This window comes from Lagopus leucura, unplaced genomic scaffold (genome assembly GCF_019238085.1).
Source record: "Lagopus leucura isolate 7727_CA_CO unplaced genomic scaffold, USGS_WTPT01 Super-Scaffold_100008, whole genome shotgun sequence".
Classification (NCBI taxonomy): domain Eukaryota; kingdom Metazoa; phylum Chordata; class Aves; order Galliformes; family Phasianidae; genus Lagopus; species Lagopus leucura.
In genome coordinates, this window is record NW_024962265.1 from 9255443 (window position 1) to 9279476 (window position 24034).

Sequence of the window (24034 nt, forward strand, 5' to 3'; positions counted from 1 at the left end):
TCTCCTCTCCTCTCCTCTCCTCTCCTCTCCTCTCCTCTCCTCTCCTCCCTTCTCCTCCCTTCTCTTCTCCTCTCCGTGGTGCTTTCCATTCCATTATAGCATTATAGTGATGTAAAAGATGAAGCTGTGCTTTCAATCCATACTTATGCAATATGCATATCTAGATGTAGAAGTTGGTCTTGAGCAGAATAACCAGATGCTGTCCTGATGAGCCTGCCTTTCCATTTACATAAATTAATTTATCCTTTTTTCCAGTGTTTCTAAGCTGAATGAAATTAAATACATGTACACACGCACACACAGATATAGATTGATGGATGGATAGATAGATAGATAGATAGACAGATAGATAGATAGATAGATAGATAGATAAAGATATATCTGAAAAGGAGCATTCTGTAGATTTCACAAAGATTCCAAACTTTTAACAATCTGCCCAGCTCCTTCAGATTTCAGCTCAGGTCTCTTTATTTAAGGTTCAGTTTGACTTCTGAATATTGTCTCTGCAATGCATCATGCTAGTTTAACAGAAATGTAGAAGACACTCTTCCCTGTGGGCAGGATCTATGAGGCTTTCTTAAGTGCAGCCCAGGTCAATTGTGGTCACAGTTAGCTATAAAAAATCTCCTGTCTGCCAAGGTACTACCATCTTTTGCTTTTACATACATAGATACACTTGCAGTATGACACTGTTGACACATCTATCTGGTTTAACTCTGTAACTCTGTTTATTTGTTTTTTATTATTTCTTAGCTTTGCTGTATTTTTTTTCCTGCTGTTCTCAGTTTGATTCAGATGCTAATGTTCTGTAACTCTGTCTAGTTGTAGTAAAAGAAAACATACTTACTGGGAGGTGCTAAACATATTGGTATAGTTCAATATATATATTTTTTTACAATAGAAAAGTGTGGAAGACTGAAAAAAAAATAACACTAGAAGTGCAAGTGATGTGAGGAACATACTTAAGAAATTTTGAGATGGGATAATGCTTTTTGATTGTGTTCTTTGAGCTAGAAGGTGGCAATTAGATTTTCATGCACTGGAAAGTGTGAGGCATCCTAATTAAACACCTTTAGGTGGAAGTCATCATTGATAAATCCAAACTGCTTGTAGAAGCCCTTAAATGTGTCACTTGTGAGGGCAGCACTAGCAAAGTCTCTCTATTTTATTTTATTTTTAATTGTAAAGAAATTATTATTTGAAAGTCGATTTGAGCGCTTACTTTATACACTACCATTACTCACCAGTGCCATCGATCAAATAGATTTTAAGCATGACTATAGGTCATATGCAGAATCACAAAAAGAGGGGAAATAACTGGGAGGAAAAACTGGATGGATTCGCCCAAAGGATAAATCAAATGGATTTAGGCCATATGAGCACCTCACATACAGTGTGACTTTGGTCAAAATTATTTTACCTCTCCGCTTTATTTTCCTTTATACGTGAAATACTCTTAACAGAAGAGTATATTCAGAATGGTTGTGAATGGATTTAATGTACTTTTGTAGCCCTGACATTATGCAACATTAGTTTTTAAGCTATGAGTTTTGAACTGGAAAAAAACTACTCTTCTTCACATACATGTCCATTTTTTAAGATCTTATGGAGTGCAGAAATGTGAACCAGCTCTTGCTTAAGACGTTAATGGTATCCCTGAACCAAGTTGTGTTTTCTTTATTATCACAAGAATGCATAAAAGGAAAGAATCAATGTTTTATATGACATAAGACATAGACATGACAAGAGATGCTGAAGAGAGATAATGGCTGAGGCAATGCATGACTATTGATCATCACTGAATCAAGGAGAAGAATAGCTCCAGTTATAGATTTCTCACACGCAACGCCTGAGGCAGCAAAAGTGAAATCTCAGGGAAGATAATGGAAGTCCACACATGAATTTCAGTAGTGTGAGCATTTCATCCTGAGGGAAAAGTTCTTATGGATCTTCTTATAGATCTTGATATATATATACGTTTGCTGAAATGCTAATATACTAATTCAGATCTTTTACTAGACTGCTGCGTGGATATACTTAATACCTATATATCTTAGGTGAATCTGAACCTATCTGGATAAGAATTCCTCACATCCACTGAAAACTTTCTTCTTATAGGTCCAGGAACTGTTGCTTTACCACCTTCCAGCTATATTATGACAACACTATTATTTGATGGTAGAGAACTGATTGGGAGCGTAAAAGAGCTGAGTTTCTTACATGTTCAAAGAACAAGGAAGGATATTACAGAGTCTAAACAGACTGAGGTAGAGGGCACCTTTTTAAACATTCACTGTTCAACTACTTTTCATTTTTAGGCTGTACTTACCTTAGAATCTGAAAGTTTTCTGCTGGAAAATAAAAAAATAGTAAATAGACCTGTCTAGGAGAGGAATTAAATCAATAAAAAGCATGAATTGTTTTTAAAAGTATCACATGGCAGCGCTTAGAAGTAAAATTGAAACCAGTCCAATAAAGAGGAGGCTGAGATTGCAATACCTATTTTTAGACATATTTGGGAAAGTTTAAAAGAAGCACTGTAATAATAAAGATGACTTGGGTCATGATTTATTTATTTATATCAACTTATGTATTGTTATTATTATTTAGATTAGATGAAAGGATAAAGTAGTTGTTTGGGCAGAAAAAACAGTTTCTCATAAGGGTGACAGATTTATGGGTCATTAAATCTGAAAGTGGTTATTCAGATTGGTAGGGAATTGTATGGGTAGAACAGAAAGAGGGAGAGAAGCAGCACAGAGAAAGAGAAGGAAAGAGAAGAAGCTGTGTTGCTGTATTGTTAGGTGAGGTGCTTGCAGCCAGTTCCAGATGGCTCAGCAACAAATGCAGTGGCCACTGCTCAGGCACCCAAATTGGAGCCAGTCCGGAGAGGCCACCTCTGCCAGAAGATATTTTATATTAGAGGTGGCCACCAGTACAATACAACAACCAATTTGTTAGAAGTTTGCGTTAATTGACAATAGAACAAATGAAATGAAATTCCCTGAATTGGGACAGCTTTTGTTGCCTATTACAGATAGCGAAGAAAAATGAAGAGCCATCAGGCAATGGAGTTGTAGAATCCGTTCAGGAAAAATACTTCAAATAAGTTTGGAAGGTCACTACTGACAAAAACTGTCGAATGATCAATTTTTATTATTTGACCAAGAAAAGTGATGTTGTAATTGGAAGAGCTGGTTGCAAAGTAAGTAAGTAAGGAAGTAAGTAATAAAGAGTTGAAACAAAAGAAAGAAACTGCAAGGAATCCTGTGCATTTGGAGCCGAAGAGCACAGTGTATGTTAAGTAATAACTTAAAAGCGTGAGAAGAGTACTGAGATTTTTTATTATTAAAATCATTAGAGGGTGAGGGTAAAGCCAATTTTCAAATCTTTATTTCTGAAGACTCAAGAGGTCTTCATGGCTAATTACTTCTCACTATGCTACCAGGAACACGTAAAGCATTATATGGACTTCGGACAGATGGACTGAGGAATCTTAGTGATGTCCTAGATCTATTTGTCTTTCTTCAACTTGCTTTACAAATGATGAATTTTAAATCTATGTGGTAATTTCTTATGCTTTTTAAAAAAGGATACGGGGGAAAATAATAATTTTTAGGTCCAGTAATAATGCCTCACTGCAATAGCTATTGGTTGCACCATCTGGCTGCTTGCAAGTTAATTTCAAGAAGGAAAGTTGACAATACAAGATTTGCACATTAATAGATCTTATAGCTAAACATTATTTTCTTACAATCCCTTTAGAGCCACTTTTGGAGACTGCTTTGAGAGATCTGTTTTTCAACAATGATGACACCCCAGTGCAAATCTAGATACAAAACCAGTTGAGGTTTTGGCTTCTTTCCAGCATCTTCATTATAACAAATATATTGCTTCTAGAAAAAGAAAAATTAAAAAATGGGATTTGTCCATAGAAGATCATATTCCTTTCCACAGTTTCCTGAGTTTTCTACAAGACTCTGTTTAAGCACTTGTTATTTTGTCTAGAATTATTTCCATTATGGAAATATTGCCTTAAAATTGCATGCAGTTTTTATGTACAATTTGTTTCTGCTGTTGCCAGCAATAACACATTTCCTTGGCTTTTACTCATTGACTGTTGATCAGATCAGTTGATTATTCAGCTCTTGCCACCCGCTTCATTTTTTTCCTTGAATTGCAAATACGTTAATGCATCATCTTGCCTTGTTAAGGCCATTTGTTATTCAGCTGTTTTTTGATGTTGTTTTTAAAGTAGTTTCATTCTCCTGAATGTAGTGTTAATCAGGTGAATTCAGACTTATGCTAGTTTATACATCTGGGAATCCAGGATAATATATTTTTGTTTTCTTTACTTTATGGTTTCACCATTTAAATTCTTCATTTTATTTTAAATGAGGCTGCATATATACTATTTCTGTAAATCCTAATGATGACTTCAGCGCTATGTCACTTTTATTACAAATCATTGATTACTTTGGACCTTATCACCTTATCATACTGTTTTTGGTTATGAATGTGTCTTAAAATAATTTCCTCCTGTTCTGCAGAGGAAGTAGTGATAATGTTCACTCTTATTTGTTGAAATAATAATATTTTGTTCTTTTTTAATGTCAATACTTACACAATTCTGAGAGAATTTAAAGCTGTTTCTGATTATGTAGCCAAAAAAGAGACTGCTGACTGGTCTCTTCAGCTGTTCCTGTATTATCCCCATTCTGCACTGCCAGCTTTCTGATTTTCTTTTAGAATCATTACATCTATATGTGTTCTGCAACACATAAAGTTTGAGTAATTCCAGAACTCACTACACGTCTTCAAATGGTTGCACTCTACCTCTATGAATTGCATTAACTAGTAGAATGCTCCAATTCTAAAACAACAGGGGAAAAAATATATATATATATATTTGAATGAAGTCTTGATTATGCTCATGCTGACTTTATACACAACAACATTCTGTTAAATCTGCTTTTGGGTTCAATTATAAAGCGATGAGGCAAAATGCAACTGCAGTTTCAACCTGTGCTTAAACATAACTGGCTTCATTGGTGTTTTCCTTATAAGTGATGGAAAACTGTATCAGTGTGTTCTTGTCTTTAGTACAGATGTGTTTACTTGATGTTTTCATTTTCCTGATTTTTCCCTTGAAATTACTTGAAATTACTCAGCTGCTTGTGTATTTCAGTTGCCTCTGTCCTCATTTGGATTGTACTCAGATTTTAGTTACGCTAGATTCATCTATATATCTTTAAGCAGTTGATGTTTTTTGTTTAGTTTTGTTTCTAACTAGGAGCCTAATAAGAATATCTTGAAGGAGCTGTGAACTGAACTGTGTCTGTGTTGATGAATTTTCATCTTTAATTTAGGAAAAAAAATTACATAGGTGGCACTCTAAGAATACTTGTACTGGAGTGGATTAATTTGGCTATTTCTAAATTAAAATTGTGTAGTTCTGACTTCTCCCTGTGTGGTTAAAAACTATACATATATTACAGTTGAAGAAGCAGTGTAACAAGGCATGCCTACTCAGTGCATGCGTCATCTTCTAATCATGGCTGTGAAGTTTGTAGCTCAGCTGTGAAGCCTAAGAGTTTCCTAAGGCAGGCAGTGAACTGTAGCTGGTGGTGTTATGCAATTTGTGATTTGTCAGAGCAGTTGGCAATTTCAGTCTAATGGTTTCAGCATGTGTCCTTCAAGCTTGTTTAAAAAGATAGCACTAATGTAGCTTCCATTAAAGGCATATGAATTATTAGAGTGAAAATGTAATAAGAAGCTCTAAGGATTTGAAACCTCTGTAAATGAGAGGGATAAATTGTATGCTAAGAGTAGTCTTTTACTGATTCTATAACCCACTCTAGCAAAATGTCACTGCTAGATGTCAAGGTGAATTTGACAGGCTATTTCTTACTCTCCTTTCCTGACACTTTTCCTCATGCCTTTATCTGCACTTCTCTGTCTTAGCCTCCTGTCTACTGAAACATTTTGGCAGAACCAAGCTGTCATAATATTGCACAGCTTCTCAAATCTCCTGATTCCACACATCCTAGAAATGTACTCAGAGCTTGCAAACCGAACTTCCTCCTTCCCTCCCTCTTCCCATTACTGTGGAAAATGTAGAATTAACAAAGTACTGCTTCTCAACGTTCTGATGAGAATTTCCTGAGTTAATTGTTGCTACTTAGTAATAGCTGAACAGGAATATTTTGTACACACGTTCTGCAGCATATTAAAGTTGCATGATATTTCCTCAGTGTTCGAGTAATGGATGTCAGTCTTGTGGCTCTCTGTCCTTTGTTATGATTGGATTTGTTTTGTCCAGTTCTCTGGAATGTTGTGTTTTTTATAGCACAGTTCGAGATGAAAAAAAAATCTCCTAATTTAGCTTGTTATTAATCATAGAATCATAAAATTATTTGTTTTGGAAGTATCACCTAGTCCAACCATCTGCAATGAACAGGGCACCTGCAGCCTGATCAGGTGCTCAGAACCTCATCCAGCCTGACCATGAATGTCTCCAAGGACAGGGCTTCCACCACCTTTGTGAACAACCTGTTCCAGTGCCTCACCACTCTTAGTGTAAAAAACTTCCTCCTTATATCCAATTTAAATCTTCCCCTCCCTTAGTCTGAACACATTTTCCCTTCTCTTATCACAAGAGACCCTGTTAAGGGGCCTGTCCCCTTCTTTCTTATAGCCCTCCTTTAGGGCTACTTTAGCCACTATCAGGCCTCCCTTTCAGTAAGGAGTTAAAGGAAGATAAAATTGGAGGTGTTATTTTGAACTGTGGTCCAGAGTATAGCATCAGCTTTTTTAAAAATTGTTACTTGCTGATAGCATTACATTATCTGTAGATTTAGATCAGTAATCTGTTTGAAAAGTGGCAAAGTTTACAATGTCAGCAGACCTCTCATGTGGCCTTTCTTCTTATGAATATGAGTCATTTGTTCCTTCCTATGACATAAGAAAAACTGGCTCCAGACAATCACTGGGGAGTAGATATATCACACAAGATGTATGCTGAATTTGTGAAATCAGTTACAAACACACTTTGTCTGTGACCTTATATGCTTCAGATGTTCTCATTAACAGACCATAGATAGGATTGTGATCATTTGGCACAACAGATGCTAGAGTGAGGGAGAGGCCATGACTCTGCAGTGTAAATACATGAAATAAAACCATGCTGGAGATGAGCAGAAAACAAACACCTACTGTCAGCCACCATAAAATAAAATTCAGACATAGAAAAGGGAAATTTGGCCATTTTTTGAATAAATGTATTCTGTCTTTGATGCTCCAGGGGAAAAAAAAAAAAAAAAAAAAAAAAAAAAAAAAAAAGAAAAAAGGCTGTTAAACATTACATGAATCCTGTCAGCTCCAGAATTGCTGGAGGATTACTTGAGCAAATGAATGAGAGCCTAACAACTTTGAAGCATAATACAGCTGGTTACATGCTGTGTAGATGCAAACACTTTATGACTTACCTCACATTTAATCAGATGAAGTCTAGAAAATATGATGCAATTACCACTTGCATTACTGTGTGCTCATTTTTACAATATGTTATTTCTCTGTCATAGATATAAAAATGTTTTAAATCAGACATAAATTATACATGCAGTAAACGTGTGCTAAAAGAATTGGTATGCTCTTGTTCTCTCTTAATTTTGTCTGGTGTTCTTGCTTGTATTTAAATACTAAGGAAAATAAAGGTACTTTCACAAAATCTTCTTTTTCATTTCTTATGTTTTGTTTTAATTTTGCTTCTTCCTCATAGGTAGTTATTTGCAGCACCAAAGGGCATTGAGCTGTTCTAATTTATGTCTTATTTTCTATACTATTCTACAGATAAAATCAGCAGTTAGTTGTACTGTATCCTTGAAGAGTCAGTATTTGTAAATATTGGAGGATGATAGCTGCACGTAGAAAACTGAAAAGAAACATTATGTCACAGTTTCACAGTTCATTGCACCAGTTAGAAAAGGACTTGTATAAAATAGTCACAAGAACAATGGGCAAGAACAATACGTAGTTTGATGTTTCTTAACATTTGAAAGTGGTTTGGGCAGAGAAACACCTTTAGTCATTCAATGATACCACACCTGATATCTTAGACTAAGATGGGCTTGCAAGGTGACACCAAAGATGAAGTACTAAGTAATAATATTGGGCAATTGTAATTTAAAAACTAAAAGTAAATATATATAAAACAAAAATTCAAAGCAAACCTGAAACTGGATTTTTTTTTTTTTTTTACATTTCTTACTTCTCACTTGAAACTGCAAAGAATTGGAGTTGTACACTAGCAGCTGTCAGAGGATACTGCATTAAATAAGAAGTCTGTTGGTTATTTAAGTGACCATGGTTATATAAGTTGGTTATATAAGTGACCATGATGTATTTCTTGTGTTGTTGCTACTGTCTTGTCTGTTCCTCCATGTCTTCTTAGTGTAAGAATTTGTATTTACACATTATTTCATTGTTGGAGCCATCTTAGCAAGGCTAAAGGCTGCGTCTCTGTCAAATCTAGATCAGATTTTGTGCTGACAATAACTGTGAATGCTAACTTGTCAGGAAGGTCAGATACCAAATATATTCAGGAAAGTTACAAATCTATCCTATTAATTCCTCTCACCCTTCCTGATTATAGAAATAAAGACGAAGAAAAATTTTATTCATTTAGTATTAATGTCTTTGCTATCTTTAGTGCTCCAAATGGCACTTTAGGACTACTGACCTTCCAATTTGGAAATATTTCTTGTAGAAATCCTCTCCTCCTTGGGCCAAAATGTGTGGTTTTTCTTAGACAATAAAGGAATGGGAAACTCATGAATAAAGTAATTCATATTTGACCAATTCATTACCAAAGTTTACTAACAAAAAATGAAATTTGCTCCATGCAAATAATGGTAGTAGAATTAAATTAAGGATAAAGAAAATTGTTCTTCACAGAATTGCCCGGGTTGGAAGGGACGTCTATTACACCAGTAGTTTTCCCCATTCCTCCATGTTTCTATGGTCTGCTCAGGGCTCACGCTGTCCCTGCTGTGGCCTGGCCATCTCATCACACAGACGCCAATATGGCTTGAGGCAAAATGGCGTTAATTGCGAGTGAACAGCAACTTATATAGCTTACATGCTTCCTCTATGTCCCTAAAGCATGCATGACCAATCGGGAGTCTTCTTGGCAGATAACGCTTTATAAGGCAAAGACAGAGCAAAAGACAGAGCAGGGGAGGTCCTATCGTGTCACATCCCGAGGCCCCATTACCGCCTACTACAACAGACCTCACGGATCACGAATCTCCAACCCCCGCCACATGCAGGGCCACCAACCTCCACATTTAATGCTAAACCAGACTGCCCAGGGCCCCATCCAATTTGGCCTTGAACACCTCCAGGGACGGGGCTTCCACAGCTTCTCTGGGCAGCCTGTTCCAGCACCTCACCACTCTCATAGTAAAAAACTTCCCCCTGACATCCAACCTAAATCTTCCCTCCCTCAATTTAAAACCATTTCCCCTAAAACCATTTCCCCTTGTCCTGCTGTTATTAACCCTTTCAAAGACTTGACTCCCCTCCTGTTTATAGGCTCCCTTTAGGTACTGAAAGGCTGCAGTGAGGTCACCTCACAGCCTTCTTTTCTCCTGGCTGAACAAGCCCAGCTCCCTCTGCCTGTCTTCGTAGGGGAGGTGCTCCAGCCTTCTGATCATCTTTGTGGCTCTCTTCTGGACCCCCTTCAACAGCTCTCTGTCTTTTTTGTACTGAGGGCTCCAGGTCAGGACACAGTATTCCAGATGGGGCCTCACAAGAGCAGAGTAGATAGGGACAATCACCTCCCTGTCCCTGCTAGTCACCCCTCTTTTGATGGAGCCCAGGGTACCATTTGCATTCTGAGCTACAAGAGCACACTGCTGGCTCACATTAAGCTTTTCATCCATCAGGACCCCCGTGTCCTTCTCTGCAGGGCTGCTCTCAAGGACCACTCCTTCCAGTCCGTATGGATGCCTGGGATTCCTCTGGCCCAAGTGCAAAACCTTGCACTTTGCTGTGTTGAACCTCATTAGATTCACCCAGGCCCACCTTTCAGGTCTATTGAGCTCCCTCTGAATGGCATCCCTTCCTTCCCCTGTGTCAACCGTACCACTCAGCTTGGTGTCATCAGGAAACTTGCTGAGGGTGCACTCAATTCTGCCATTGATGTCATTGATAAAGATGTTAAAGAGCACAAGAGTTCTTACTTGGCTTAATATAGAATGTAATAGCTAAGTAAGGTGAAAATATAATTCTTTAAACCTCAATGAGTCTGCATTAAAGCGGTAGTGAAATGTGCTAGTTTTCCACTGGCACTTCACGTACTACATCCCAGTCTGACAGACTTTTTCCTCCCGTACTTCTGTCTTATAAATGAAGTGCAGTCTGTAATCATCTACAGAAGAACAGTATTTATGTTTCAGATACATACGTGAAAACCATGTTTAACACTGCTGTTGTAGATACTACTTGTGTGTTTTACCTCATTTATGCAAGAGGAGAATTGAAAACATGGATCATATTTTAAAAGTTAGGGCTTAAAGTTAATTGCGAATTTCTATATAGTTCTACTTAGGCCTGATATTGTGTATTCTCCGCATGCGTTTCTCTTATTAAAATAATCTTGAAAGCATCAGTACTTTAGAAAGCTTTGTCAGGCTGTTGATGTCTAATATTTTGAAGCTTACACGTTTTCTAATAACTTAATATATCAAGGAGTAGTCAAATGTTATTTTCAAGACAAAATACTTAAAGGAGAGTAGGAAGCACACAAGATTGATTTGTTGTACTGAATATAATTGTGATTAGGCTATTGCCTGAAAGAGTTCTTTGCTGGCTAGGAAGAGATAAAGATATGACACGTATAGAAGTAAAGGCTGGGAGATGAATAAGCTTAGGGAGTTGATCTTTTCAGATCAGATAAAGATTCTTTAGGTCTCTTTATTCCTATGTATTGCATCAAAGGCTGTCTTTCAGAGATAGAAGCAAATGTTTGTAATCTAAACCTTTGAAAAAGGTCATTTCTGAGATTGACAGGCAGCTGGGTTTGGGAGTAGTTTTTGATAATCTTTTGTAATCCCTGTGAAAGTTAAAAGAAAGATGACAGGCTGACGGAGTAAATAATTCTTGCATCTTTCTGTATATTTCACAATGAATTGTTTTGCTTTCAAGGTAATGATTATCTTTGAATGATCTAAGGAAACCCTAGGAGCAAGTAGCTCCCGATTTCCTTCAATGTTTGTTTAAAAAATAGCAGTACTTATTGGTGAGCAGTGTCTGTCTTTCAAGGGATAATTGTTCTCTTATTAATAATCTAAGTATTCTGAAAAATACTGGACTTTGAAAACTGATATTCAGAAAATAGTAAGGTAGTAAGAAGTTTTCACTGATGGAAAAACGTAAAATAGAAATACCTGTTTCATCTAGGAATGATTGTTCAATCACAGTGTTTCCAAGCACTTACCACATCAATTGCATTTGTTAAATCTAATGTCAGCTCTTTTCTTCCCGTATATATAAGTGCCATGTTACAGCTCTGCCGGGCATCCTCCATAAGCATAGGAATATATGCTACAGCATTTTGTTTGTGTTTGCAGCTCTGTATTCCTGGGCATGGTTTCTCAGTTTGTTTATTATTTCAGAGATTTGAGTATCATTGAAATCACATAATCCAAGTATCCTTGTTTTCCAGCAGACTGTATAGAGCTTTCACACCTTGAAGTAAACCAGAATATTGTTGCATTTTAGTTTTGTTCCTTCACCTCTTTTTAGTGATGTTTGGTTTGTAATCCTTTCTATCTTGATGATCTTGAAGGTCTTTTCCAACCTGATCAATTCAATTCTATTTAAAAGTATGGTATTAAAGACAGCTTCATTCAAGGCCAGAAAACTTTTTACAGTTGTTGCCTTTACAGCTTTCATACAAGACACAGAATGAGAAATGATTGAAGCCTAATATACTATTTTGTTCTAGAATCTGTTCTGTGTATCTTTTGCCTCTAAGTTTCAGTATTTGCTATAGAAATGTATAGGAAACTGCAGTGGGCCATGGTATTGAAGAAGGTGTTCCTTTATTAAACCTTTGTGGTAATGAGAATGAAAAATGGGATATGTCTGGTGTCAGCATGCTGTTTTGTTTCCCTTCTGGTGTTCTCCAGAGACTCCTCCATCAAAATGGGGAAGACAAGACCTGACATTTGCATACCTTAAAAGCAAGCAGGCATGACTGCTTTGAGATACATGAAAAATTAGTCTCCTTGTTGCAGAAAAAGGCATAGGTAACTTGAGTTAGCTTCACCATCTACACATTTTTGACCCAGGAGTCTTGACTTCGTACTCTTTCCGTGAAACAAATCACTCCCCTTGTGGAAAGGTGAATGTCTCAGTCATTAGAGTCCATGTATAGTAGTAGAATTTTTTCTTGCATAGAAATGAAAACTTCTGAGACAATCTTAGCTTCATAAGACTTTTTCTCCTTTAAATTCTATTTCTAATACTCTTCCCTTATTAAAGATATTACTCGTTCTTTTGAAATACACAAATTTCATATCAACTAATATTTATCTTTAATAAGAAAAAAGCAACAACAAGCCTGCCTTTTTGAAAATGATGTTATTACATGATCTGTGCCCCTGTGGTAATCTGCACATAAGCATTGATAGTTATCTGCTGAAGATGAGCTAGGTAATTAGAGTACTGCAGTATACTGATCTTTATTTTTACATACGTAACTCACATGGTTATAGAATTACAGGAGCATTCTCTTGCAGGAATATAACGTGAAAATACAATATTTGTCACCACTTTGGGATATCAAATGATTTACTCTTGTGAACACTCAATTTACAGATTTCTTCTAGTCCTGGCTAACAGGCATTATGCTGGCTATTAATCATACAGCATTTATGGGAATTGTTGATGGAAAAGATGATCTGTTTCAGGGAAAATACAGAACTGATATCAATATATATATATATATATATATATATATATATATATATAGTCTTTGACTCAAGGAACATAGCTATTTTTTCATTAAGGTAGAAAAGCAGGCAGAGAAAGAGGGTAGAGTTAGCTGCTGCTATTTACCTGTTTTGCTTTGCTGCTGTCTGGTGAAACATGATTTAATCAGCTTGTACTCGTATAGGACAGACCAAATTTGGATGCAGAACTTGCTATATGTAGTACAGAAACGAAACATACAAAATTATTCTAGTGTATGACAATACTGTAGGTAGGTGAGGTAGTGGATTTGTCCATTGAGGTCAAGGGAGAGTTAGACTATGTGTCAGTGTAGTGCATTGAGTTATATTAGTTTTTCTTTTGTAAATGTGCTGTTTGGATACTGCAGAAGGTAGTTCTAGTTAGTTGGGAGTATCTGTAAGATACTACTGACTTTGGTAGCTGAAAATCATTTGAATTGACAGTAGAACACACAGGAAGGTTCACTTATTTTTTTGTAGCAGAGCACATAATTATTTTTTTACAAGATGATTGCAAGTAAAAAAAAAAAAGAAAAAAGAAAAGAGTGTCAATTTTTGCTTTATGAAAGTTGTCAACTATTAGTTGTTAGACGGGTGAGATGGAGTGTCTTCATGCAGTCAGATAACAAGGTGGTTGCCCTGCTGTACTGGGGCTAAGATGAGATTGTGACAGCATCAGCTCCACCAACTGAGCTCCCATGAACTTTCTGGTCACTTTCCTCTTGGTTATTAACAAGAATTGACAGTTGACTGAACTGAAAAGGTGACTTAGACCACTAGTTCATTTTGTTTAGGAATTGATATGAATATTAAAATGATTGTTGGGCCTATGTCATCCTTACACAATAAAGAATTTTGTTGCCTTGTTACCTTGTGAATACAAGAAGTCTATTCTGTTAGAGACCATAGCTAAACTTACAGTTTTATTGAGCTGTAAAGTAATATAGTTTTCAAAGTCACCTACTCAAAAATCAGGAAATAACTGAGTCCATGTGAACTGCGTTCATATAATTTCTTTCTTCCAGAATGGATGCCTGCCTCAATGCTGCACGCACTGGGGATGCTGTCTACAACAGAACTGGAGAACAAGCATTATGCTTGGCATCTTTTCTATTCAAAGTTGCAATAAAATAGCCATGTAGAAGTGTTTTAGAAAAATTCATAATTTTTTGAGGATTGGTTTGAAGGGGAATCATCTGATTGTCTGATGTCTTTTGCTTCCTGTGGGGCTAAGTATATAAACTGGTCTTCTTTCAAACTAAATTAAACTGGAAGAATGCCCTCTAAGTGCATGTTTGATACTCTCCGGTGGCAAATGTTCGTTGAGCTTTTTGGACCAGACTACATTTAATTCAAATTACCAAGCTTTTATGGGTATCTAATCATCACAGAGGATATCAATACTTTGTATAATTGAAGATAGATAATTTATTATGAAAATCCACGATAGTGTTTTAAGATTCTAGTAAATGCTTCTGTTTGGATGGTACATTAAAATTATACATAAGGAGAAAGTATTTTTAGAAAGGTATTGGTGGATTTCAAACTTAACTAGAAATTCTTAAATAACATTGGAATGTTAAGCTACCTAATTCATGATTGCAGTGCTTAGATGTGTAAACAATACACAAAATAGAATTTTTGAAAAGCTATGTAGTACATCTTTACTCAAATATGCTTCAATTTCAATTAAGTTCCAAAACATGAATATATATAATTATATATGTATATAAAAAAAAAAGTATGATGAAGAAAATAATAAGGAAAGACTTTGCATGGTTAAGAATTTGGGAAAACTAAATTCTATGTCCTCTCTTTGGTCTTCAGCGCCTCGCTAAAGAAGCAGAGAAGTACCAAGCATCACATCAGTGGAGGGATGAGTTTGGGGTAAGTTTCATCTTTTCTCCCTTTAACTTCTTAAGAATTTTTCCTCATTCTAATGTTAATTCTCTTCTTACAAACATGTTATTTATATTTCCACCACAGAAGGAATAATATCTGTGAATACATGTGTCAGTAACCAGTGCCTCAGTCTGGATGTGTAGAGAATGAAGTGGACTTTTCCCTTCATAATTCAGAGGGAGCTTCACAAGCCCAACTACATAGTTCTGAGACACACACAAGACATATTTTTGTTTTAATACATATGGAGTAATTGCAGAGGAGATGTATCTGAGTGATAGCTAATGTTACTGATACTATCTCTGAGTAATATTCTGAGTTCTGAAACAAAATCAGAGAAATTATTTTAACAAGATGTTTTTATGTGATAGGAGAAGTTTTATATGAAAAAATATGTTTATGCAACTGCATTATTCAGTCAGGAGCTTTTTATTTTAATAATTTTTTTCTATACTTTAGTAACAGCATCTCATCAACGTTCCGATACAAAAGAGACTGGTCAAATTCTAAATTATCGTCTAGAATCATTTCAGATGTGATTGAATGATTTTCAGATGTGAGTGTATGATTTTAAAATGCACAACATTAATACTTCATAAATATTCAACTAAAATTTATATGGCACTGTATAGATATAAGCCTTCAATTTTAGGCTACGGTTTCCTACAAAGTGTCAGAGCTATGCCACTGTTACCTCTTTCTTCAGGAATAAAAGCAGAGGGTGCTTTTATGTGATTTTGCTAACCTAGACTGTCTGCATATCCACTGGCATCATAGAGGTACACAGTTAAGTGCACAATGCTTTTCCAGCGTGCCCTTTATGTCCCAGTGTTCCTCATACACTTGGACATAGAGTTCTTAAAAACAAGCCAAAAACACACCAACAAAAACCTAAGGTTAAGCCAAATTCATATGAAAGTGCCTTTTTGTGAGCAAAAGGGTCTGGATATGTTCTGAATTCTTTTACATGTGCTCCCTGCATAGGCACAGCTTCTAATACATGGTAAAACACAGAATGTCACACGTGGGGATGCAGTAATGGAAATTCCACAATGACCTTTGCTGCTAATCTAATCTGCTAATTTGCTGTTCTGAGTAGGAAACAAAATCCACAGGTTCTGTGGGCTCTCTGCAGAACAGAGTGAGGGAGGTCAGATGCTCTTTCCGATCATTTTCATTCTTATAGAACACACTGATTTCGTATCAACAATACTGTTTCTACTGTTTTGTTTCTGTTTTCACCCTTTTTTTCAGTAGAAGTCAGTTTCATCACAAAAGCTTCTGGTGTCATTGGAATTCACTGTCAAGGAGAGACCTCAAAGTAGTTTTGAAATGTGTTTTGATACAATGTTATGGTACAAGAAAATACTGCGCTGAAAAACATATATATATATGTGAAAAGAAAGACATTTAGTTTTATAATAAAGTAACTGCAAACCAAAGTTGTTTTGAAATTAGCTGTGCACCATATAATATCCTTGACATTAGGTTATGCAATTAAATTTAAAATAAATGAATTAAGCTTCTTCTTATAATTTAATTTGCTTCATTTTTGCCAGAAGTAATTTTTCATCTGTTCTGGCCTACTTTTTAGAAAATGCCTTTTCAAATTAGTTTGCACACAGATCTTTCTGATAAATTTAATTTTCACTGTAAGTTTCATTCTCCTAATGGCTGTGATGTAATATGGAAGATACACTGTAAAACTTCCTTCATTTCTCACTGATAGCATTTTTTCTGATACCTTTGATGTCATTATGAATAGTCTGCATCATTCTCTATGAGATTTATTTCCTTTCCCAGGAATTGTTTTAGGGTGATGAAAACCCTCCCAGCAACACTGCACATAAGTAACTATAGAAATAAGTTCTTTGGTCTTCTTTGGATCTTTCTTCTTCTAGTAAGTTCATAATCATTGATATCCTTGACAGTTACATTGCAGCAAAATCATAGCCTATGGAGTTTTGAAAAGTAAACACTGTGAACATTCCTTTTAGAAAGTTATACACAGGCTGATTTCAGTGGAATAAATCCAACAGAGGAAGGGCAAAGAGGGATGTCCTTACTCAGGGCTACAAGAGATCTGACCATCGTGACTGCCACATCACTGGTTCTAACAACTTACTCTAAGTATACAATGATGAACAGACCATAAAAAAAGAAGCATGTAAGCACTTTTCAGGTTAATATGACAATTAACAAAAGTCCATTATCATCAGAAAATGTAGCATTAAATTAATCAGTACAGGGAAAAAAATTTGAAGATCCAGATTTGATTCCATTTTTTAATTTCCTGTAATAATTTCATATGAAGGCTGTCAGAATTATCTAAAGGAAAGAATTTTCTTTCAGAAAAAAAAAAGTTAAAGCTAAAATGTTGATAGAAACACTTATCTACTGAAATCCAGTTTTCCTATTATCTGTAGTTCAATGAGAGTAGAATGTCTCTCCTTATTTCTAGTGCTGTAGTATATTGAATTGAAAGTACTTCAAGAAAGTGCAGTAAATTTAAGTCTGTGTTTTTTTTGTTTGTTTCTTGTAAATCTATTTTTAAAGGAAACTACCAACATTTAAGAATTTTTAAATTTTATTTTGACTTTATCTGAAATAAATTGTTAATCCTTATTAAATAAATAAATAAATAAATAAATCTGTGATCATAGAAATCTGATTGACAGGAATTTGAGCTTGAATCTGTGACCCAGTGACTTACTGATCAGAGAATGTCTGATTTTTAGCTAAAATAGTCACGTTAGTCTTGTACATTTTTCTAAATGCACAGATTGATATGGGGAGGGGGTCATATTTACCTTATTTTTATTAATAAATAATTTATGAGTTTAGATGAGATGCCCCTAGCAAAACAAACAAACAAACAAACAACACAAAATGTACAATCTAAACCAATATAAGAGCATGAACCACTGTTTTTTAGGTAGCTGACAGAAGTAATGATCGTGATTTTTGGTGTTTTACACTGAAAATTTAATGCTAAAATAATTTTAGCAATTACTAATTGACTTACTAAAAAGTGAGTGATTACGAAATGATTCAAAAGGATACTAATGATGAATACTAATTAAGAATACTGAGCATTTTCTGAGTAAAAGGAGGAGGAACAGTTTGCACTAATATTGCATTGTAATACGGGCTGTTGTCTGATTAAGCATGTATTCAATTTAAATGTCGAACTGCAGTTTTTTTAAACAGCCTGAAAATAATACTAACATTAGAGGAGCATTAAATCTCTAGAGAATAGCTATGAAGTGTGTGAAGGCAAATCCAAAATACTTAGCTTCAGGCAAACAAAGAAATGCCATTCTTTGCTTCCTGCTCCATCAGCACTGCACAGTTCCCTAGCTGTACGTACAGCTGGAGAAATAAAAAACTACTTAAACATTTTTAGATTAATGCAGTTACAAATCAGAGTTACAACCCAGTATTGGTAAATGAAACAGTCTTGTCAATTTGAATTTTCTTGTGTATTGCAGAGTGGAATGATGGTGCTTTTGACACTTATGATGGTTGAATTACTTTGCTGGTGTAGAGATGCATGGAAAAAAACCTGTGCAAGTGAATTGGAAGGAGAGGAGGAGAATGTTCTATTTAGTAATTGCTTTTATTCCCCAAATGGTCTTTCACGATTACATTGGATACCACATTTGATTGTGTTGCAATGGTTGGTTAACAAAAGCAATTTTGTTTCCAGTTCAGCTTCACTATTAATTTCTTACACATGTATAAACATAAGGGATAGTTCATTTGTATTTTAACAAGGAGTGTCTTTTTGCATGGCCTATTAGCATCCATTTACTTTTACGAAAACTGAAATTCTTTTAGGACTTTTAGGAATTAATTATAACATTAAAATGCTACGAGAAAAAATATTTCAGCTTGCATTATCTTTTAAATAATAATATAATTCTATATTTTTCTGTGTAAATTATTATTTTCTTAACCCTGGTATTTGTGAGACAGCATTGCTGTGATAATGAGGTACAGACCTGGCCTTAAAAGTGAGACAGTAGATCATAAAGAAAACACTTGGGGATTATGATTTTTTTAAAAAATAAACATTGGTTGCATAAAACTGAAGTGAAAAGTTGCTCACCAAAGAAATGAAAAATAAAAGGCATAACTGAGACAACGAGTCTCCAATAACAGGAGTTGATCCATTGAGGTGACCCAATAACTGACCTGCAGGAGCAGAGCAGCAGTAGGCCACAGATTTCAGAACTGTCTGTAACTTTCTGAACATGGCAACAAGATTAAAATATTTCATCTTAAAAGCTTCAACTGGGGAAAGAAAAAAAAAAATCTATCAATTTTCCAACTTCAGCACTGCTTCATTCTAGGAAGGCAGTTTATTAGACACGCTTTTTCTTTTGATAGAGAGATGTGAGGCACTCAGAGAAGGTGACGAGCTACAGAGCAGTTTTTCTCTATTAACAGTGGAGAGAGGATGCAGCTCCCTTGGCTAGTACCTCTTGTAGTCCAGTGCATTTGTGCAGTGTGATGCTGTTTAGATTTGGTTGCAGATCTGGGTTGCATGGAACCATTTCCCATAGGTAGCAAGCATGTGAACCTTTTCTGGCAGACTGTACTTAATAATTCTGTGAAAGTTTGAACAATGCTGAAAATGGGCAAAGAGTCAAAGGTGTCTGTATCTTGACACAGTGTTCTGATCCAAGACTCAATGAAGTAAGTTTTCCATTGATTTTGATTAATTTTGGATGAAGCCTCATACTTCTAAAGCAAGTGACTCGGAAAAAAACTACACAGAGTGATTGATTTAAATTGACAGGCAGATGGTAAGGATCTTAAGGAAGATGATATGTTCTTCTCTGAAGGGCCATGTGCCACCTTCACTTATGTGACATATAGCTTTGATTTGTGCATAATTTAAATTAAATGTGCCATATCTCACTGAATGGAAAGAAATCACCTTTCTTCTGTCAGGGATTGTTTGCACTCTGACATCTTTCTACTCAGGGAGTAGAACTATGTATGTGCAATCTGAGTTGCAGAGAGAAATAGGAATGAATGATTGACTGAAACTATGATTTCAGGCACTGTTCTGATGTTTGTCTAATACTTACTGCTCACACCTTTTTGATCCATAAAATGCACAGCAAATTTTTCAGGAGCAAGCATTTGGGGAGTTTTTCACCATCACTTTCTCAAAACTGGATATCGTATAAAATGTATAGTATTTGAAGCACTCACATTACTTTTCTAAGGCTGCTAAGAAGAGATTCATCATAATGTATAATTTCACTGTGGATATGTGGACATGCCCATCCTGAAGCCTTCCTGGAGATTTGTATTGTAGGTTTTGTAAGATGAGTGTCGATTTTGTCTTGCATTCTGTACTCCGTCTTCCCCCACATCTTGCCTGTAATGTTCAGATTGTTTCCACAGAGTATCACTGATGCACTCTGGTTTATGGAGGTTGCAGAGTGTCCTTCTCTGGAGATATTCAAGACTATTCTGAACACTTTTCTGTGTGACCTACTGTGGGGAAGCTGCTTTAGTAGTGGGGTTGAGCTAGATGATATCTAAAGGTTCCTTCCAACAGTTCTCTGATTATGTTTACAAATGTCAAGCAGGGTAGCTGGGTATTAGACATATGCCCAAAAGGAAAAAAATAAAAATAAAAATAAAAAATCAAACAAAAAAGTCCATCACTATCTCTTAGGTTAGCATGATTAATCATTTGAACACTTCAGCTTTGATTCTTTTATTTTTTTTTTTTCCTATGCAGTAGGAGTTACAAACCCAATAAAAGTTTAATAAATAAGGTGGCAAACAGCAGCCTTACAATCAGAATCAAGATTATGTATTAGCAGCAATCTTAATTGTACAACTATAGTAGAGAGAACTTTTCAGCTGTATCATCTGGTCATTTATCATCATTTATTATACTTAATGTTCAGTGTTGAATTGTAACTTTAAAATACAAATAATTGCACAGATCTCATCTGGGCAACAGGTTAATTTACTGGTAGAGGACCAGACAAAAGATCTCGTAGAATGATGAGATGAAACACCTTCAATCATTGTTGAATTTTTCAAGCATTCTATTTTGTCTGAAAAAAATCATGAATTTCAAAAGGCGTTTTACTTATTTACCGAGAAACTCATTAAAAAAATTAAAAAATGCAGATGGAAGGTGGCAGGAAAGATCTGGAGAAAAGAAAAAAGGTGTGATTTCTTATTAAGACACCAAATATCTGCATTAATACCTTTGTTTTGAATGATGTTTTAATGTGCTTTCTGAACAAACAACTTACGAAAAGCAGGATATCCTATTTTTCTCAGTTTATTAACAACCTACAGGCTCTTTGGTTTACAACAGAAAGGTACATTATGTTAAGGAAAGCTTTCTACAGGATGCTGTTCTATATATTTTCTAAGAGCCTTCATTGAATTTTTAACATAGGTGAAGGTAATTATTTTCTAATTTTACATTTCACCTTCAAATTCAGTAGCTATTTTAAATTTGTGGTAAATAATTCTTAGCCTTTCTTTACTATTCTAGGTGAATTGGTAAAATAAAGTCATAAGAATTTGATTACAAGTATGTTTTGTTTTTTCTTTGCCAAGTATTTTCACTTTAGTAATGTTAGTGTATTTTTGTCCTTGGTTTATCTTGTCATTATAGCTAGACTCTAACTAGTTCGACAATCCACAGAGCTGGAACATTAACTCTTTAACTCCCAGTGCACTACATGATATTATAATGAGGAATACTGATAGCAAAAATCATAAAACCATGACAACATATTTCACGCTAGAAATAGAACTTTTTTTGAAATTCTGAGATGCTTTGGATATTCATTTTTTTATATATATTTCAGATATTTATGTTTTTCTTTATTTCTGTCTGTTTTTCAAATGGCAAAGGCCAAGGAGTCATGCAGGCCTTGACAGCTTACCTTGTTCCTTTTAGATACTAGGTGAGGTGTCACACCTCATCTTTATAAAGAGAAAACAGTACTTGGGAGGGTGAGGTATTTAAAAATTTGGAAAAAGCATTTTCCAGGCATTATATACCTAAAATATACCAAGAGCTGATATTCCAAGAACAGTGGTGGCTTGCACAGTAGTTGTAAACAGATTTTTTTTTTTTAAATATCTTTAGTATTTTGCAGTTGGAATGCAATGGAAATATTAATATTAGCTTCATTCTGAATTGATTTTAAAATACTCTGAAAGCAATAGATAATGCTTTTATTATTAAGAGCCACATTGTCCTCAAGGGATTTGGCAATTCTTATTCTTCTGCCCTCTGTGCATAGTGTACTTCTGATTCTTCATAGAATTTAAACAAAAGGTGAAATTCTGGCCCTTTTACATCCTGAAAATAATGATGATGAGTATAAGTAATGGCAGATATTTCTGAGGGCTTGCCACAAAGCAAGAGCTATACATAGCGTGGAGAAGAGAGACTGTTCAAAATGAGCAGTATGTTAACAGTATTCTGTATTATGCAATGAAACAATAATAAAATTTCACCTGATTCGGCCAGAAATGTCATCTGTGTCAAGCATTTGTTTATTTTTCCCCAATTCACTTTTGCTGTCAGTGAGCAAATCAGGACTGCATAAATTCATACACACACACACACAAAAAAAAAGTTGCATTGAAAGAGTGTGAGGATTTAGCAGGTCTTGACAGCTCTTGGCCAACTCTGGCTGTAATTTATGTCTTCATGGAAAATGCTATCACACTGTTTTCATTTTTCCATTTGTTAGCCCCAAATTATACTTGAACTGAATCACTCTGTATTGTAACTGTCTTGCAAATTTCAAAACTAAATAGAATATGTGACTATTCTTATCCAGGAGAGATCTTTCTTTTTAAAACTGGAGGAATAATCCCTGGTGATTAATTAATGCAGGCAGGGCTCTCCCTTTAGTCCTGAGAGATTGAGAGACTTCTCAAGAGAGGAACCTCAGTTTTACATTTCTTAAGAATTTCACATGGGAATGATAAAACTGAGGAGCTTGGCTCTATTGATATTTTTCTGTGCCTGCATATAACTCTGGTGTATTCTGCCCTTAACATTTTTTATGCTTTGTGAGTGATTTTTTTTTCCCCCTGCCTAAAAAGTGAAAGAAGACTATATCCACTTAAGTTTAATTTTACCCAATTTACTTTCACCAGCGCTTCATTCTAGAACTTGTCTACATTTTTTGATAGGTATGCAGGAATCTTTCTGTTCCCCTGTCTTTTTCATCAAATACTCATCCTACTTTCATTCTGTAATAGTGCCTGCTCTTGTTTATTTGTTTTTGCCATGGCTATTTCCATACATCTCACTTTATTTGGTAATCTATCCACCCTAATTTTGAAAAGAAATGAGTTTCAAATAAATGTTGCCAGTACAAGAATTTTAAAATGAATTATACAAAACACAGGGGCTCAAGCCTATCTGTTAACCACAGATTCTGATAAAAATGCTAAAATTGTGTGAAATTTAATATTTCTTGGCCTAGAACAGCAGTTTTCTGTCTTTAAAATATTCTAGAAATTTACTGGAAGGTGTACAAATTTAGAACTTCTACTCTGTTGTTAAAAACACAGGCTGTTCTAACTACTGTACCTGAGCAGGGTTTGGAGAGTTATAAGAAATGGGGAAAACTAGAACATTAACTCAGGAATGGTCACTGGAGATCAGAGTTGTTGCATGTGCTGTCTGGAGCTTATGTGCAGCCTTGGGCTGAAACTGTTTTTAAGGGAGAACACATTGTTCAGATGAGAGAATGGTGTTCTCTCCATCCTATTGGCAACCAGCAGCTGCCAGTCTTGTTTTCCAAGGTTTTGTTTTAGTCAAAGTGGTCTGTAATTACATTTTGCAGTCTAATGTTGGCTGCTGTGTCTGTTTCTAGTCTGGTTTTGAGGGTATGGCTGCATTTTTAATAGAAATGGCTGCACTTAAATAGCTGGTTGCTTACGAATTTCTTTGCAGTTTGTGACACAAGTAGCAAATGGATAACAAGTAAAAAGCCCTGTTGTGGTCCATAGAAGAAAGCACAAATAACTTTTAACTTAGTGCAGTTATTATGTGCGGAAAGAGAAATCTAATTGCAAGACATTGATACAGCTCT

At 35.4% G+C, this 24034-nt stretch overlaps 1 protein-coding gene across 4 annotated transcripts in view; it reads left to right on the forward strand.

Annotated features, from left to right (window-relative positions):
* CACNA2D1 (calcium voltage-gated channel auxiliary subunit alpha2delta 1) overlaps positions 1 to 24034 on the forward strand; it is a 356843-nt gene that overhangs the window by 167570 nt on the left and 165239 nt on the right. For all 4 annotated transcript variants that reach the window (XM_042872959.1, XM_042872960.1, XM_042872961.1 and 1 more), the window contains exon 4: positions 14847 to 14906. In XM_042872959.1, the coding sequence (XP_042728893.1) occupies positions 14847 to 14906 (60 nt within the window). The remainder of the gene's footprint in view (positions 1 to 14846; positions 14907 to 24034) is intronic.